Source organism: Pristis pectinata, chromosome 1 (assembly GCF_009764475.1).
Source record: "Pristis pectinata isolate sPriPec2 chromosome 1, sPriPec2.1.pri, whole genome shotgun sequence".
Classification (NCBI taxonomy): domain Eukaryota; kingdom Metazoa; phylum Chordata; class Chondrichthyes; order Rhinopristiformes; family Pristidae; genus Pristis; species Pristis pectinata.
Genome location: NC_067405.1, coordinates 44,038,152 through 44,056,846, shown reverse-complemented (window position 1 = coordinate 44,056,846; position 18,695 = coordinate 44,038,152). Strand labels below are relative to the sequence as shown.

General features: G+C 44.2%; 1 protein-coding gene across 1 annotated transcript in view; it reads left to right on the top strand.

The window, feature by feature from the left end:
• The first annotated feature begins 3,947 nt into the window (after positions 1-3,947).
• ubr3 (ubiquitin protein ligase E3 component n-recognin 3) overlaps positions 3,948-18,695 on the top strand; it is a 202,964-nt gene continuing 188,216 nt past the window's right edge. Inside the window, 2 exon segments of the mRNA XM_052029328.1 lie at positions 3,948-4,385; positions 12,595-12,734. Coding sequence (XP_051885288.1) covers positions 3,958-4,385; positions 12,595-12,734 — 568 coding nt within the window. The 5' untranslated portion in view covers positions 3,948-3,957.

The following is an 18,695-nucleotide window of genomic DNA, read 5'->3' as shown; positions in this document are numbered from 1 at the left end:
GTTAGACTGGCTTTGGAGGCAGTACAGAAGTTGATTCCAGAGACGAGGGGGTTAGCCTTTGAGGAGAGATTGAGTCATCTGGGACTATACTCACTGGAATTCAAAAGGATGAGAGGGGATTTTATAGAAACATATAAAATTGTGAACGGGATAGATAAGATAGAGGCAGGAAAGTTGTTTCCATTGGTAGGTGAGACTAGAACTAGGGGTCATAACCTCAAGATTTGGGGGAGTAGATTGAGGATGGAGATGAGGAGGAACTGCTTTTCCCAGAGAGTAGTGAATCTGTGGAATTCTCTGTCCAAGGAAGCAGTAGAGGCTACCTCATTAAATATATTTAAGACACAGTTGATAGATTTTTGCATAGGGGAATTAAGGGTTATGGGGAAAAGACAGGTAAGTGGAGCTGAGTCCATGGCCATATCAGCCATGATCTTATTGAATGGCGGAGCAGCTTTGATGGGCCAAATGGCCTACTCCTGCTCTTATTTCTTATGTTCTTATTGACCAGTGAAGTCAGGCTTACTGGCCTATAATTTCCTGTCTTTTGCCTCCCTCCCTTCTTAAAGAGTGGAGTGACATTTGCAATTTTCCAGTCCTCTGGAACCACTTCTGACTCTAGTGATTCTTGAAAGATCACTGCTAATGCCTCCACAATCTCTTCAGCTACCTCTTTCAGAACCCTGGGTTGTAGTCCATCCAGTCCAGGTGACTTATCCATCTTCAGACCTTTCAGCTTCCTAAGCACCTCCTCCTTAGTAATAGCAACTAAACTCACTTCTGCCCCTGACTCTCTCGAATTTCTGGCATGTTGCTGGTGTCTTCCACAGTGAAGACTGATGCAAAATTATTCAGTTCGTCTGCCATTTCTTTGTTCCCTGTTACTAAATCTCCAGTGTCATTTGCCTCTCTTTTACTCTTTATATATCTGAAAAAACTTTTGGTATACTCTCTTATATTATTGGCTAGCTTATTTTAATCTTTTCTCCCCTTACTGCTTTTTTGATTGCCTCCTTTTGGTTTTTAAAAGCTTTCCAATCCTCTAGCTTCCTGCTAATTTTTGCAATATTGTATGGCCTCGCTTTTGATTTTATGCTGTCTTTGACTTCCCTTGTCAGCCACGATTGCCTCATCCTCTCTTTAGAATGCTGTTCCTTCTTTGGGATGAAATGATCCTGCGTCTTCTGAATTACTCACAGAAACTCTTGCTATTGCTGCTCTATTGTCATCCCTGCTGGTATGCCCTTCTAATCAACTTTGGGCAGCTCCTCTCTCATGCCTCTGTAGCTACCTTTTCTCAACTATAGTAACGATACATCCGATTTTAGCTTCTCTCTCTCAAACTGCATGGTGAATTCTAACATATTATGATCACTGCCTCCAAAGGTATTCTTCTACCTTAAACTCCCTAATCAAACCTGCTTCATTGCACAGCACCAAATTCAGAATTGCCTTTTCCCTAGTGGGCTGGACCACAAGCTGCTCTAAAAAGCCATCTTGTAGGCATTCTACAAATTCTTTCTCTTGGGATCCAGTGCCAACCTGATTTTCCCAGTCTACCTGCATATTGAGGTCCCCCATGACCACCGGAACATTGCCTTTCTTACATGCCTTTTCTATCTCTTGTTGTAGTTTGTACCCCACATCCTGGCTACTATTTGGAGCCCTGTATATAATTCCCATCGGCCTTTATATCCTTGCAGTTTCTTAACTCTACCCACAAGGATTCTACATCTTCTGATCCTATGTCATTTCTTGCTAAGGATTTGATTTCATTTTTTTACCAACAGAGCCACGCCGCCCCCTCTGCCCACCTGCCTGACTTTTCGATAGGATGTGTATCCTTGAATGTTTAGCTCCCAGCTGTGATCTCCTTTCAGCCACGACTCTGTGATGCCCACAACATTGTACCTGCCAATTTCTAACTGTGCCTTGTTTCGTATACTGCGTGCATTCAAATATGATACCTTCAGTCCTGTATTTACCAGCCCTCTTTTCAAATTTGTCTCCATGTTGCCTGAAGTTAAATTCTTCTCTCTTTCTAAACTTTCTGTTCTATCCACAGGCTTGTGTGATGGTGGGGATCTCAGGAGGAAGGCAAGATGGATTGATCACTCTGATATTTCATCCAGCCAAAACTTCTGGCTGAACAGAATACAAGAAGACAGATTGAAAACATTTCAACCTTTGGAGTCTTGGAATAGATTCAAAAAGGGAAAGTCAGACTTTATAATTTGAAAAGGGCCAGCATGAAAGATGAAGGATCCTGAGTCTACAAACATCAGAGTGGAAACAGAAGAACAAAAAAAAAGTCTTATTGAGCAACCAAAGTAGAAATTGTTGTGGTTGAGTTTGTAGTATCCAATCATGTATGGAATATGGTGTATAAATGTAACTACTGTATAGCTGATGAAATGTATAAGCCCATGTTGGGGTTTATGTTAACAACTTATGTTTAGACTTTTTAAGCAATGTACAGACTTTTCAACACTGTACCAGTTAGACAATCAGGTAACAGGATGTGACATCAGATGTGACATCAGATGTTATGTCATCTACCTGAAGAAGTGATCCAAGTGAATAATCAAACGGCTTGGTTTGGCAACTGGTCTGCCCAGGACCATAAGAAGCTGCAGAGAGTTGTGGACACAGCCCAGCGCATCACGGACACCAGCCTCCCCTCCTTGGACTGTCTTTACCTCTCGTCTTGGTGTAGCAGCCAGCAAAATCAAAGACCCCACCCACCCAGGACATTCTCTCTTCTCTCCTCTTCCATCGGGTAGAAGATACAGGAGCCTGAGGGCACGTACCACCAGACTTAGACAGCTTCTACCCCACTGTGATAAGACTATTGAACGGTTCCCTTGTACAATGAGATGGACTATGACCTCACGATCTACCTTGTTGTGACCTTGCACCTTATTGCACTGCACTTTCTCTGTAGCTGTGACACTTTACTCTGTAATGTTACTGTTTTTATCTGTACTACATCAATGCACTTTGTACTAACTCAATGTAACTGCACTGTGTAATGAATTGACCTGTACGATCGGTTTGTAAGACAAGCTTTTCACTGTACCTCGGAACAAGTGACAATAATAAACCAATACCAATAATAAACCAATACCAATAATCAGTACCCAAGTGAATACTGTGATAATGTTTAATACAGCTTAAAGTGAAGAGCTTTGCAGTTGAGAAAAGAAGCTGAATAAATGTACATTTGTTTTAATTTATAACTGTGCATATATTTCTTGTAAATAATTGTTTTTTTATAGATTCATGCCAGTAAGTAGTTAACTGATGGTATAACCCTATGCATGTGGATAGTTGGTTTGTATCGAATGCTGTATCATGTACCTCAGTATAACTGCTTCTTTAAGAACTTCGTGGGGCTATGCGTTATGATTTACACTATACGTTATTATACCTTGTCCTGTTAGTTGGGAGTTGACTGCCTTCAAAATGAGTGTTTTGTCGATAGCTCTATCTCCGCTTGAGTAAACAGTAGCACTGAAGCGCCCAGGGTCACCACAAAACCCTCAACTTTTTCCAGGCACATTTCCACGTGTATATGTTTCATTTCATCCATTGCCCGTCACACAAATCACTTTCTCTCAGTTCGTCCTTGTAAAGCTGTTCAGCAGCAGAATACGTTTTTGCAGTACTCAAATTTAAAGTCGAACAAATTAAACCCTCAGAAGACCTCCGAGGTTCATTGTTGTGGCGAATGCACCCACCACCCGCGGAGCCGGGCTGGGGGGAACGGCGATGACCATTTAAACGGCGGGGAGCGTTCAGCAGCTCCGGCGACCGTGCGGCGTGCGCGGGGGAGGATGTCCCCGGAATGGAGTCAGCGGAACGACGGAGATATCGCGAGAGCTGCCGCGACGCTGGTCAAAGAACTAAATAAGTCGGGGATCAGAGAGAGAGGAGGGGGGGTGGGGGGCAGCCGTCATGGCGGTGTCGTTACTACGCCGGGACAAGCGGAGTGTGGCTGCCTCACTGAAGGCCGAGTGTTCTCGGCCGGACGGCAGAGGCGTCCAGTTGCTCAGTGAGCTACTCGACAACGTGTTGAGCCCCAAGAGGCCGGTGGCCGAGGCCGAGGTGATCGAGTGGTGCAAGTGCCTGATGGCCGGTGGCGAGAGCTTCGATGACTTCTGTAAAATGGTGCGCGCCTATGACAACGCCACTCTGTGCGGGTTGGTGTGGACGGCCAACTTCGTGGCCTACCGGTGCAGGACGTGCGGGATCTCGCCGTGTATGTCCCTGTGCGCCGAGTGTTTCAACGCCGGGGAGCACACGGGCCACGATTTCAACATGTTTCGGAGTCAAGCGGGCGGGGCCTGTGACTGCGGGGACAGCAGTGTGATGCGGGACAGCGGGTGAGTGAGTGACTGACCTGCCGCAGCCGCGGCTGCTCGCTCCGGTAACCTACGCTCCCAGGGCTGCCGTCTCCGGCCTTGGCTTGAAGTGGTCCGTGTCCGCACTCGCTGGGTTAATCACTGACCTTCCAGCAGCAGCAGCACTTGTTTGTAAACTCCTTGCGTTTCCCAGTAACGCGGAGGACCGGGTATAAAACAGGACGTGACTGCTGTTATCCTGAGACTTACGGAATGATTTTATACGTTTGATTCCTTGATTTTTTTTGGGTTCAATTTCATCTGGTTCGGAATGTTAGTGTAAACTTTACATTAATCTCTTCGTTTGTGAAATTTCATAAAGTCCTAGTAATATTATCGTGGAATTATTAATGACCCTCCCAATATTGTAATTTCATATGTGTCTGAAAAAACTGCTCCAAATCTGAAATTTTCAGAGCCGCTGGTACTGAAGTGTTGCCTAAACAGCATTAAATCCGTGGTCGATCCTTCCCGCAGAAACATCAATTTATTGAATTCCATACAGAATCGTTATGGTGTACATCATAGGCCTAAACATTTTAGCCCACATTTTGGTTAATCGAAGTTTTGGATACTGTACTGTCATAGTTTGTTCGTGCCGATGACCAGGCAAAATTGACCCCTTTGTTGACCGGGGCTGTAAATTCCAAAATCGTTTCGCCTCTCCACCGTCCCGAGCAAATAAGCAAACTGCATTCTCCCAGATGAAGAGGCTTTGAAGGTGAGGAAAGGTGCAGTATGACACACTTAAGAATTAGTTCCAGAGTGTAGATTCTCGGAGGGGAATATTCACTAACAGTATTGCGCCTTTAAAATACCACACAAAATGTTATTAAGAGCGTTATCAAATACACTCACCGAGCCACGTATTCCGATGGGTGCCAAAACATGGGTTGAAGGGATACTTCTAAAGGAGTGGCCTGGTGAAGAAAGAGGGGTTAAAGGGAGTGAATTCCAGAGTTTTGCACTAAGGGACTCTAAGCCAACATAATTCCATGTCAGTGATTTGGGAGGTGCTGTTGGAGTAGCCTGGTTCAGTAACTGCAGTGTACTTTGTAGGTAGTATTGTGTGCTGGTGGTGCAGGGAATGAGAGTTTCGGGTGGTTGATGGGCTGCTTTGTTTTGGATGGCATTGAGTTGTTGGTGCTTATTCATCGGAGAAATGGAAAGTATTCCATCGTACTCCTGACTGGTGTCTTGCTGGATGATGGAAAGGGTGTGAGGAGGTGATTTACCTGCCACAGGTTAGCCAGCCTCTGACCTGCACTTGTAGTTTCTGTATTTATGTGGCTGGTTCAGTTTCTGATCAATGGCAATCCCCAGGTAGTTGATAGTGGGGGACTTGTAGAGTCATATAGAGGTACAACATGGAAACGGGCCCCTCAGCCCTATTGGTCCAAGCCAACCAAGATGCCCATCCATGCTAGTCCATTTTCTTGTGTTTGGCCCATGTCCTTCTAAACCTTTCCTATCCACGTACCTGTCCAACTGTCTTTTAAGTGTTGATATTGTCCCTGCCTCAATCACTTCCTCTGGCAACTCATTCTGTATACTTACCACTCTCTGTGCATTTAAAACGAAAAGTTACTCCTCAGGTTCCTATTAAATCTTTCCCCTCTCATCTTAAACCTGTGCTCTCTAGTTCTTGATTCCCCAACCCTGGGGGGAAAAAGACTGAGTGCATTCACCCTATCTATGCCCCTCATGATTTTATACACCTTTAAAGATCACCCGTCAGTCTCCTTCAAGGAATAAAGTTCTACTCTGTCTAACCTCTCCCTATAATTCAGTCCCTTGCATTCCTGGCAACATCCTCGTAAATCTTTTCTGCACTCTTTCCGGTTTAATAACATCTGTCCTATATCAGGGCAATCAAAACTGAATACAATACTCCAAGTGCAGCCTCACCAACGTCTTGTACAACTGCAATGTAACCTCCAAACTTCTATACTTAATGTCCAGACTGATGAAGGTCAGCGTGCCAAAAGCCACCTTCACCGCCTTGTCTACCTGCGGCTCCACTTTCAGGGAACCATGTACCTGAATTCCGAGGTCCCCCTGTTCTGCAAAACATCCTAGGGCCCTACCATTCACTGTGAAAGTCCTATCTTGATTGGACTTCCCAAAATGCAACACTTTGTGTTTATCTGAATTAAACTCCATTTGTCATTCCTCAGCCTATGTCTCCAGTTTATCAAGATCCCGCTGTAATTCCTGATAACCACCTTCACTGTCTACAATACCACCTATTTTAGTGTCATTTGCAAACTTACCAGCTGTGCCTTGTACAAATCCAATGATCAAACACCCATTTTCACTAATTCTATATTAATCCAATTTTTTATTCTCCCCACATTCTCATCAACTAGCCCCAGATTGTACCACTCATCTACACAGTGGCTAATTAACCTACCAACCTCCCTGTCTTTAGGATGTCTTGAGGAAACTGGCGCACCTGGTGAAAATCCACCCACTCACAGGGAGAATGTAGCTGTGTCATTGTGATGTCCTCAACAATGGTAATGCTATTGCGTGACGAAGGTGGATGGTTAAAGCCCCTCTTGTTGGAGAAGGCCATTCCTTGCCTGCAGGAGTCATTTTTTAAAAGAAAAAGCTGCATTTTGGTAATTAGAAGGGAGCAAATGGTTGGCATTGAAACAGGTTGGAGTGTGAACCTATGGATGTCAGAAGCTCTTTTTGGAAAAAAAAAGTCAGGTTCAGAGGTAACAAAAGCATGAAGGAAAGTTTGGCAAAAGATGGCATTTTTTTAAGGTGAAAGTGGGTGGACCTGGTGATAAATATGACTGGGTTGGATAAACGGAATATATGAATTGGGACCAGAGGAAATTGTAGGAGTGGGGAGAGATGAACAAAAAGAATTATTTATAAATAGCATATTGAGTTGAAGCCAATGAATGGGAGGCTGGAGGTGGGGAAAAATTTTACTTTGTGGTAGTTCGCAGATCTGCAGATGTCTTAATACATTTCAGTTAATTAGGTAGATTAGAAATCGAATCAGTGTTGTAACACAAACAGAATAATCAGTTTGTGCATGATGAGGAAATAAATTATCAGATAATCTATTTCAGTTTTGCTACTTGAGAATTTTATGAGACTGTTGGAATCCTTTTGAATAGTGCCATGGAGGCAGATGGGCCTTGGTTTGATATCCATCAGAAAGGTAGTACCTTTTGCTGTGCAATGTTCCCTTTATTAATCTGTCAGCCTGAATTATGTATTGAAGTTTTTAGAATGACACTAGAACTCTGAAACAAAGTATTACTAAAGAACCATATATGACTGGTGGTTATTGAGAGAAGTATTCATTGTATAGCTAAGTCTGACATTGATTTTCGGACGAGGGGAATTGAGCGTTATGAGAAAGAGACGGGAAAGTGGATGAGGCCAATGATTAGATCAGTGATATGCCCCAATCCTCTGTCTTGTGTTCTTAGTACTCTTACTCTGGATCATGGAGGATAAGCAGTTTGCTTATATAAGTAATGTTGCTAAACCCAAGAGAATATCAAGCATGAAAATTGAAAAATTACATATAGAGGCTTGGAATGCCACAAATTGCTGGAAAAGATGGACTAGAAGCATGGTAAAGTGAAGAATGATTTTATATTATTGCATTCTGAAATCAAGAGTTTGTTGAAGGAATGTGATGTATTCATATAAGCCGAATACAACAGTTGAAGTTTCTGTTCTGTCTCTGGATTCTGTACGATACCAAATGTTGAGAATTTAAGCATGTTTTCCCATTTTAAAAAGTCTTTCAATAAAGACTTGCTTCTCAAAGTAATTGCTGGCATCTGTATGAGAAAAATATTTAAAAGCCCAGAATTTATGACCAAGCATAGTTTATTAGGTTTTCCTATTTTCGAAGATCTACCTTCTTGGTTAAATATCTCAATTAAAAGTTATTGTTAAATTTTTACTGACTAGAAAAGACAAAGCACTTTTTTTGGGAAAGATAATCACTTGGTGGTTTGCTTATTCATTGCAGTTGTATAATAGAAATTAAATATTTCAAATTCTCATTCTGCTCTCAATCATAAAGGATGGCACGATATTTGTTCTATCCTGCTTACACTGGGTCTAAGAATAACTGCCCATTCACAGTTCAATTTAACTAATCTGGTATCCACTTATTTGGAAATTCTCGTGGTTTGGCATCTGGCTCAGCGTAGCACTGGTTCCGTGCCCTCGATCACTCACCAGGGCTCTGGTTCCCGCTCCTCCCTTTCAAACACCTGGGTATCGGTTCCTGCAATCCCTTTTGCACATCTGGGTGCCAATTGCTGCCGTTTTCTTGAAACTAAATGGGTTTATGAGCAAGTTTATTAGTCTAATGTGTAACATTTAAAAAAAAACATGTGAATTAGATGTTTATTGGAGAATTAAAGGAGCTGTATCTGATAGTCTGGCAAATCTGGCACCATCAGAGTCTCTGGATTATTGAAGTTTAATTGCAATTCCATTTCTCTACTCTTTCCTTGACCACACCACCAACACCCATCCCTTTTTAGAAGTATGTATCCAGTTCCTTGGTTAAATATCTATTATATCTGCTTCCACCAACTTTAAACAGTCTTTTTGCTGCAACAACCAGAAGAAAAAAAATCTAATCTCTCTTGCTCAATTGAAGTTGCCCATAAATCTGCGTCCTCAGGTCACTGATCCTTTTGCCGGTGTAAGCATTTTCTCTTTATTTGCACTCTTTAATCTCTCATAATTTTGATGACCTTCATTCTATCACTTAGAAGAACAATTCCACTTTTTCTGTTCTTCCAATATAACTGAAGATCTTCACCTATGGTATAATTCTAATAAATTTCCCCTATAGCTTCTAGAAGATCTTGACATACTTCCTAAAGTGTGGTACCCAGAATTTGATACAGAACTTTAGCAGAAGCCCATTCAGTAATCTAGAAATGTTCAATATAACTTCCTTCATTTAATACTCTGTACTTCTACTTACAGTATGTAGGCAATGAAACAACTTTATTAATTTATTTTGCAATCTTTAAGGTAAAAGTTTTTTATTACCATGTAGTTTGAAATTGACCATTATGTGGACGCACAGTGGACATGTTATTTACTGTGCGACAATTTCAAGAAAAATGTAGGGAACAGCACAAGCCAATATGTGTGGCCACCTTCAAAAGCCTGTAACTCTTATCAGTCAGGAGGCGCTGTGGAATTCAGATGGTCACCAAGATTTTTATCGATCTTCTATTTGCTTAGGGAGGCATGCAAGCCACAATACTAAAGAAAGGGTCGAAAAAGATCCAATCTCAGTGAAGACTGGTGTCAGACAAAGCTGTGTTATTGCCCTAACACTTTACTCAAACTTTCTTGCTGCAATGTTGGAAGCAAGGTGCAACAAACATTGTAGGAGTGGAACTGAACATGAAAAAAAATGTCAGCACTGAACTACAGTAAAATTCCAATATCCGCCATCCTTGGGATTTTAGTATTAATGGACTAGCAGATTTTCCAAACTTTGAATTTTACTCCTATTTATTCCCAAACAAATCTCTCTTGCACTCTGGACCTCTGACTCGTCTTCTGGGCTAATGAACGAGACAGATGCCGGACTTCAGGATTTCCGAACAATTGGATGTAGGATTATTGGAATTTTACTGTAATGGGAATTTGTTCAACGTACGGCAAGTGCATTCCAGAACGAAGGTTACTTGAACCTCCAGTTGAGCTACCATATACAAATAATGCTGATGATTGAGCATGGTGAGAAGCTGGGCTCCAGGACCTCATCGATACAAGCTTCTTCCACCATTCTGTCTCTGCTATACCATCACACTGCAGAGCCCACTGTAGAGGGTATGTTTCAGGATTGTGGTGTTGGGCATGAAAATGGTAATAGTTGTCCAATGTAGCCAACTAGGAATAAATGGGAATATTGACCTGGGAGAGGAAGCTGAAGTTGATTTTCTTTTACTTCCAGTGAAATTGGAGGATTATGTGGAGGTCCAGAGTACAAGTGGGGTGTATAACTGGAGCTGGGTTTGGCATCCGAAACACCATGAGTCAGGAATGTGGGTAGCCAGAGCCAGAGGTCTGGAATGCTTGTGTACTTCCTACTCCCTTTAAACTCATCAAATTCACTTGACAATTTATTGTACTACTGTGTAATATGTATAAAACTGAAATAAAAGCGTGTTTGGGAATAAATAGTCTCTCACTAGTTACTCTTTTGACCTTAATAGGCCTGTAGAATCTCCTTGGCTTTTCAGCCCAAGCTATCTCATGTCCCCTTTTTGCCCTCCTAATTTCTCCCTTAAGTGTACTCCTACACCCCCTGCACTCCTGAAGTGATTCACTTGATCCCAGCTACCTGTACCTGATGTATGCTTCCTTTTTCTTCACCAGAGCCTCAAAATCTCTTATCATCCAGGGTTCTCTGCACCTGCCAGCCTTGCCCCTCACTCTGACAGGAAGATGCTGTCCCTGAGCTTTTGTGTTCTCACTTTTGAAAGCCTCTCACTTGCCAGTCGTCTCTTTTCCTGCAAATAGCCTCCCCCAATCAACTTTTGCAAGTTCCTGTCAAATCCCATCTAAAGTGGCCTTGCCCCAATTTGAGACTTTAACTTGTAGACCAGTCCAATTTTTTTCCATAACTATTTTAAAACTAATAGAATTATGGTTACTGGTCCCAAAATGCTTCCCCACTTGCCCTTCAATCACTTGTTCTGCTTTACTTCCCAAGAGGAGATCAAGTTTTACCCCTTCTCTAGTAGGGCCATCTACATATTGATTGAGAAACTTTTCTCAAACACACTTGACAAATTCCTCACCATCCAAACCCTTAACAATATGGCATTCCCAGTCAATGTTTGGAAAGTTAAAATCACCTGTTATTATAACCCTATTATTTTTGCAGTTACCTGCCATCTCTCTACATATTTGTTCATTTACTTCTTGCTGATTGTTGGTGGGCCTATAGTACAGTTGCATCAAAGTGATCACCCACTTCTTATTTCCCATTTCCACCCATATAGCCTCACTGGACGATCCCCCAGGAATATTAGCTTTAGGTTCTGCCAATTTGTAATTACTATGGGAGCATGACCTACTCCATTTGCACATTTCTTGGGACCTGCCCCCTCCCCACCACATTCCAACCATTAACAAATGCTCACAATGCTGATGCAGTGTCTTGAAACATTGACAATTCTTTCCCTCTACAGATATGCTTGATCTGCAGAGTTCCCGCAGCAGTTTGTTTGTTTTTGCTCCAGATTACAGCATCTGCAAATCACTCAAAGTGCTTATCCCTGGTATTCAGTATCTAGGAAACCAAAGTGCATTAATTTCCACAGTGATATTAAATTCTTCCTGTAGAATTGTCTTCAAGTGTTAACCTCAAGCAAATTACTATGTTTGTACATTAAGTTTTGTATAACAACTTACTAAAGGTATTTGATAAAATGCACTAGAGAGGGCTGCAATGAAGTAAGATGAAATGTCATAATGATATTTGGGGGTGGGTCTGATACGTGTGAGGTCTGGTAATGCTTGATATGAAATTCTGTGGGATTGGCAACTCCCAAAGAACTGTTTGGAGAGGAGGTTGTGTGGGCAATTTTGGGTAGAGAAGGTGGTTTGACATTTAATTACTTTTGAATAAAAAAACACAAAGCAAATCTGTAGTAGTAGGATGGGTGTATAATGTATATGTACTGAGTCCAAAATTGTGTTCACATTTGGACCCAATGACTGTTTTCTTGCCATTGGTGTAAAACTGCCAAAATTTTGCCTTTGGTAAAAGAATTTGAGGAGGAATTTCTGTTTTTAGAGAACTGTGAATCTTTGAAATTCTTTACCCGAAAGAGCTGTGGAGGATGAATCATGGATTATACTTAAGATCACATCAGATAGATTTTTGGTCTATAGGGATTTGAGCATTATGAGGAACAGACAGAAGAAGGGACCCAAGGTGCAGATGTGATCAGCCATGAAATTATTGAATGGTGGAGTAGGGTTGATGGTTCTTGCGCTTTGGGAAGAAAGGTACTTTATTTATTGATGATCACAAACAAAGGAACACCAGATAACTATTCAAAATGTTTTAGAGGAATTATTTTTTGCAGCATTGAAAGCTTCAATTGTATACATATATATATCTCACCATACACACGAATAACATTTTGGAAACTTTTTGCAGGTTTTGTAAAAGGCATCGGTCCACATCAAGTTCCAGTATTCCTTCTGTTCCTAATGAGCTGATGATGATGTCAGAACACATACTTCCTCGAGTTATTCTTCGTCTTGTGCAGCATTTACGGGATGGCTATAGTGAATCAGGTAGGGCTGATGTCTTATTATATATGTGCTCCTGCTTTCTGCATTAGGATAAAAATAGAGCATAAGTTTTTAAATGTTGGCAACACTTAAAATAGAAAAGTCACTTGATCTGTGTAGTCACTTGATCCAGTATTAATGACCTGGTATATAAGACATGACTGTGCAGATAACACAGCTTAGAAATGTAGTAAACAATGAGGTGGATATTTGATGACTTCAAGTGAGGGGAATAAGGAACTGCAATAGAAACTGCAATTGAGTCAGAAAGGTAAAGGGTAGAGAAGAACTGTAAAAGGTAAACATTGTTCAAAGAAAGTGAAAATGTATAACTCATTTATAGTCAAGTCAGCCTAATGGTTGTGATGGAAAATCTTTAGAAATGATAATCCGGGAATTAATTAGTTGGCACTTATCAAATTTATATTGGTACAATATACTAAAGACAAATTTTGTTTGAGTGATCAAGTTGATCAATGTGGGGGATAGATAAAGGTCCTGCAGTTGATGTTGTGTTTAAGGACACTTTTGACGAAGTACCACATAATAGACAACAACAAAATGAAAGCCAGTGCAATGAAAGGGACAGTAGCAGGGTGGAATGAAAATGGGCTGGTGGGGGTTTTTCAAAGCAATGTATGGTAGTAAGTTTTTTTTTCCAGATTGGAGGAAGATAAATAGTGGTGTCGCATAGGTGGGGTATTCAACAATCCGGTATGTTACAAAACATCCTGTACCCAAGAGGAAAATTTGCTTTCCCATATGATTTTGATACTGAATGCCAACTTTCTGATAAAACCAACAGAAGTTCTGGGTTTGTGGCTGGGAATCCATAGGCCTGCCCAAGCTCTTCAAAAAGGATCAACTAGTGAAGTCATCATAGTTTACTGGGAACTTAGAAGTACATAGTGACCAGGAGGAGCACTTTGGAGATTGTTGCAGAAGACTGAAAAAAGGAGTGGGTGATGCCTGCTGTCTACCATTGGCCCAATGGATGCCAGCTATCATCATAATCTTTATAAAACAAGTTCGTATCTGGGTCCCTACCAAGTTCTAGGCCCTGGAGTGCCTTAGTGATGGGAATAGATTTGTCACTGTACAGTACTTGAATGCAGTACTGGTGAGCACACATGTTGCTGCATAACATCAAGATACAGTACTGATGGGCCCAGGTCTCTTGCAGGCACTAACAGCAGTTTCAGTGAGCCATGCAGTGAGAATGTAAATAGTAATGAGGACACAAAAAGAGGCTTCAAAGGGTTATAGACTAGGTAAGTGAGTGCTCTACAACATAGCAGATGGAGGACAATGTGGGGGGAAAATGAGGTTATCCACTTTCACAGAAAAAACAGATATGCTACATATTTTTAAAATGCTGAAAGATGGGGAATGTTGATGTTAGAAAGCATCTGGGTGTCCCCTTTTATGTATGCCACAAAAAACTGATGAAGCAGGCAATAAAGTCAAATGTTATGTCGGGCTTTATTGCAAGAGAATTTGAGTAGAAAAGTAACAAAAAAAGAAATTTGATCACAATTATGTAGGCCTAAGGAACGTGCCTTGCAAGGCATCAGGTCCCAGCTGTGTACCTGGCAGGGTTCTAAAAACCTGTGCTGACCAACTGGCTGGAGTGCTCAAGGACATCTTCAACTCTTACTGCTGTGGTCTGAGGTTCCCACCTGCTTCAAAAGGGCAGCAATCATACTGGTGCCCAAGAAGAGCAGGGTGAGCTGCCTCAATGACTATTGATCGGTAGACAAGATATCTTTATTAGTCACATGTACATTGAAACATAGTGTTCTGGGGCAGCTTGCAAGTGTCACCACACTTCCGGCACCAACATAGCATGCCCACAACTTCCTAACCCATATGTCTATGGAATGTGGGAGGAAACCGGAACACCCAGAGGAAAGCCACACAGGCACAGGGAGAACATACAAACTCCTTACAGACAGCAGCCAGAATTGAACCCGGCACACACATCTATCATAATGAAGTGCTTCGAGAAGTTGGTTATGGCTAGAATTAACTCCTGCCTGAACAAGGACCTGGACCAGTTGCAATTTACCCACTGCCACAACAGATCTACAGCGGACACAATCTTACTGGTTCTCCACTCTCCTTTGGAGCACGTGGACAACAGCAAAACATACGTCAGGTTGCTGTTTATAGATTTACAGCTCTGTTCAACACCATCATCCCCTCAGTATTAATCACCAACCTTCTGAACCTGGGCCTCTGTACCTTCCTCTGCAACTGGATCCTCAACTTCCTCATCGGGAGACCACAGTCGGTGCGGATCGGTGATAACATCTCTTCACCACTGGCAATCAACACAGGTGCACCTCAAGAATACGTGTTTAGCCCACTGCTCTACTCTTTCTACACTCATGACTGTGTGGCTAAGCACAGCTCAGACACCCTCTATAAATTTGCAGATGACACCACTTTTGTTGGTAAAATCTCAAATGGCAATGAGGAGGTGTACAGGAGTGAGATAGATTGTCTAGTTGAGTGGTGTCGCAACAACAACCTCGCACTCAACGTTAGCAAGACCAAGAAATTGATTGTGGACTTCAGGAAGAGGAAGTTGGGAGAACATGCACTGGTCCTCATTGAAGGGTCAGTGCTGGAAAAGGTGAGCACCTTTAAGTTCCAGGGTGTCAACATCTTGGAGGATCTGTCCTGGGCCCAACACATTGAGGCAATCACGAAGAAGGCACTCCAGCAGCTCTACTTCATTAGGAATTTGAGGAGATTTGGTATGTCACCGAAGACTCCTGCAAACCTCTACAGACGTACAATGGAGAGCATTCTTACTGGCTGCATCACAGCCTGGTATGGAGGCTCCAATGGACAAGATCATAAGAGAGTTGTAAACTCAGCCAGCTCCCTCACGGGCACAACCCTCCCCACCATCGAGGATATCTTCAAGAGGTGGTGCCTCAAGAAGGTGGCAACCATCACTAAGGACCCTCACCATCTGGGACATGCCCACTTCTCGTTACTACCATCAGGGAGGGGGTACAGGAGCCTGAAAACCCACACTGAATGATTCAGGAACAGCTTCTTCCCTTCTGCCGTCAGATTTCTGAATGGTCCATGAACTCATGAACATTACGTCATTATTCCTTTTTTTTTAGCACTATTTATTTTGTAATTTATAGTAATTTTATGTCTTTGCACTGTAAAACAACATCTCATGTCATAAGACAGTAATAATAAACTTGATTCTGATTTTGACACATGGCCTTCTCAACTGCTTAGCAGCCAGTGATACTGGACCATATAGTGGAATTGAGTGTGGGACATTGGCATTAAGGAAAGAGGCTCTTTGAGGTTGTTTTGAAGTGGTCTTTCCAGTGGATGCTAACTGCCCCTTTATTTTTTATAACCTTTCCTCTGTTATTGACTCTTAGCTTGGAGGGTCCTTGGGTATTTGGGCTGTTGATAATCTTGATAGTGTGAGTTGCTGGATCGCCTCTTTCCACCGACCATTTTTAGATCACAGTGTTTTGTTGGAACTTGGCCTTCATATGCCTTTGTGGCGACTCACCTTACTGGTATCGAACTGGCTCCCGAGATCATGAATGTTGTCGGAGGCCCTGACCCAAGTTGGCGTGGGGCCCTCCTCCTTCTCCATCGTTGGGCTAGGAAAGCCCGTGCACAGGAAGGTCAGGTGACCTGCGCGTGATGTCAGCGCGGGAACTGAAGCGCGGGAAGAGTTTCGGTATTAAAAGGCGCACCACGCCCCTGTCGAGTAATCAACTTCTGACTCCAAGCAACAGACTCCATGTCTTTATTCTATAGTAGTGTAGCTAGCCACTACATTGGTGATCCTGACGGGCCCATGATGTCTGCGCAACAAGAGGTACAGGCAGTAGCCCTTAAACTGCCCACCTTTTGGACCCTCCGGCCATGTGTCTGGCTCGACCAGGCCGAGGCCCAGTTCCAGATTCGCCAGATCACCAGGGACGACACCAAGTACTACTACGTGGTGAGCGCCCTTGACCAAGACACTGCAGCCCAGGTCGAGGACTTCATCGAAGTGCCCCCGGAGGAGGAGAACTATGATAAGCTCAAGACCCTCCTTCTTGAGACTTTCGGCCTTTCCCGATGCGAACGGGCCTCCCGCCTCCTCCACCTCGATGGGTTGGGTGACAGACCCCCTCTGTGCTCATGAACGAGATGTTCGCCCTGGCAGATGGCCACAAACCCTGCCTGATGTTCGAGCAGGCCTTTCTAGAGTGGTTACCCGACACCAGGAGCAGGTGGATGTCGGATGCCTACTTCAGCGACCACCCACGCCCCCCTCCCCCCTTGGAAGGTGGCTGCCCGTGCTGATGTCCTTTGGCGGGCGAAGAAGGAGAGCATATTGCCATGCCACGTACCCAGCGGCCCAGCAGGCCAGACCTGGCAATCGACCGCACCCCACCCGCCACCAGGTCTGAGACACCAACCGACCAATGGTGTTTCTACCACCAGTGGTGGGGCGCAGACACCTGCAGGTGCTGGCCACCATGCAGGTTTCTGGGAAACGCCAGGGCCAGCCGCTGCTGATGGTTACGGCGGCTGGCCACCCGGATAGCCTCTTGCATGTGTGGGACAGGCGTTCCGGCTGTCGTTTCCCGGTAGATACTGGGGCCGAGGTCAGTGTCATGCCTCCCAACAGCCATGAGACTCGCAACCACACACTAGGACCTGCCCTCAGAGCCGCCAACAGCAGTGCCATCTGGACCTTTGGTACCTGTTCGGTGCAACTCCAGTTTGGCACCAGCAACTTTACTTGGAAATTCATCCTGGCTGCCGTTGCGCAAACACTCCTCGGGGCAGATTTCCTTCGTGCCAACAGTCTGCTGGTTGACCTGCGAGGTAAGCGTTTGGTGCATGCCAGGACCTTCCAAACGTTCTCGTTGGGTGAGGCCAAGCTACCGGCCCCACACCTCGATTCCGTCACCATGTCGACCAACAAGTTTGCCAGGGTCCTGGCAGAGTTCCCATCTGTACTAACGCCCCAGTTCTCCACCACTTTGCCCAAGCACGGCGTCCAGCATCACATCCCCACCCAGATCCCACCCCTCCACGCCTGTGCCTGATGGCTACCCCCGGACAAGCTCCACCTCGTGAAGGAGGAATTCAAGCGGATGGAGGAGTTGGGGATCATCTGCAGGTCGGACAGCCCATGGGCCTCTCCACTACACGTGGTTCCCAAGGCAGCCGGAGGCTGGCAACCCAGCGGCAATTACCGACACCTGAATGACATAACTACCCTTGACCGGTACCCCGTGCCGCATATTCAGGACTTCGCTGCCAACCTGCACGGGTTTTTCCAAGGTCGACCTCATCCGCGGCTATCACCAGATCCCGGTGCATCCGGACGACATTCCAAAGACGGCGTTGATCACACCTTTCGGCCTCTTTGAATTTGTCCGGATGCCCTTTGGCCTCAAGAATGCTGCTCAGTCCTTCCAACGACTGATGGACGCGGTCAGGCGCGACCTTGACTTCGTCTTCATATACCTCGACGACATCTTGATCGCCAGCAGCAGCTGCCAGGAACATCTCACGCACCTCCGCCAACTCAGTTCTTACCTGAGGGATTTCGGCCTGACCATCAACCCAGCCAAATGCCACTTCGGGCTCGAGACAATCGATTTCCTGGGCCATCGGATGACAAACACAGTGCCTCGCCCCTGCCTGCAAAAGTCGACGCCGTCCGCCACTTCGCCAGACCCACCTCCATCAAGGACCTGCAGGAATTTCTTGGTATGGTAAACTTTTATCACCAGTTCCTACCATCCGCGGCCTGCATCACGCGCCCGTTGTTCGCTCTCTTGTCAGGCGGAAGCAAGGACGTTGTTTGGTCAGAGGAGGCTGACACCGCGTTCGTCAAAACCAAGCAGGCCTTGGCGGACGCGGTCATGTTGGTGCATCCTTGTATGGACGTCCCGACTGCCCTCACGG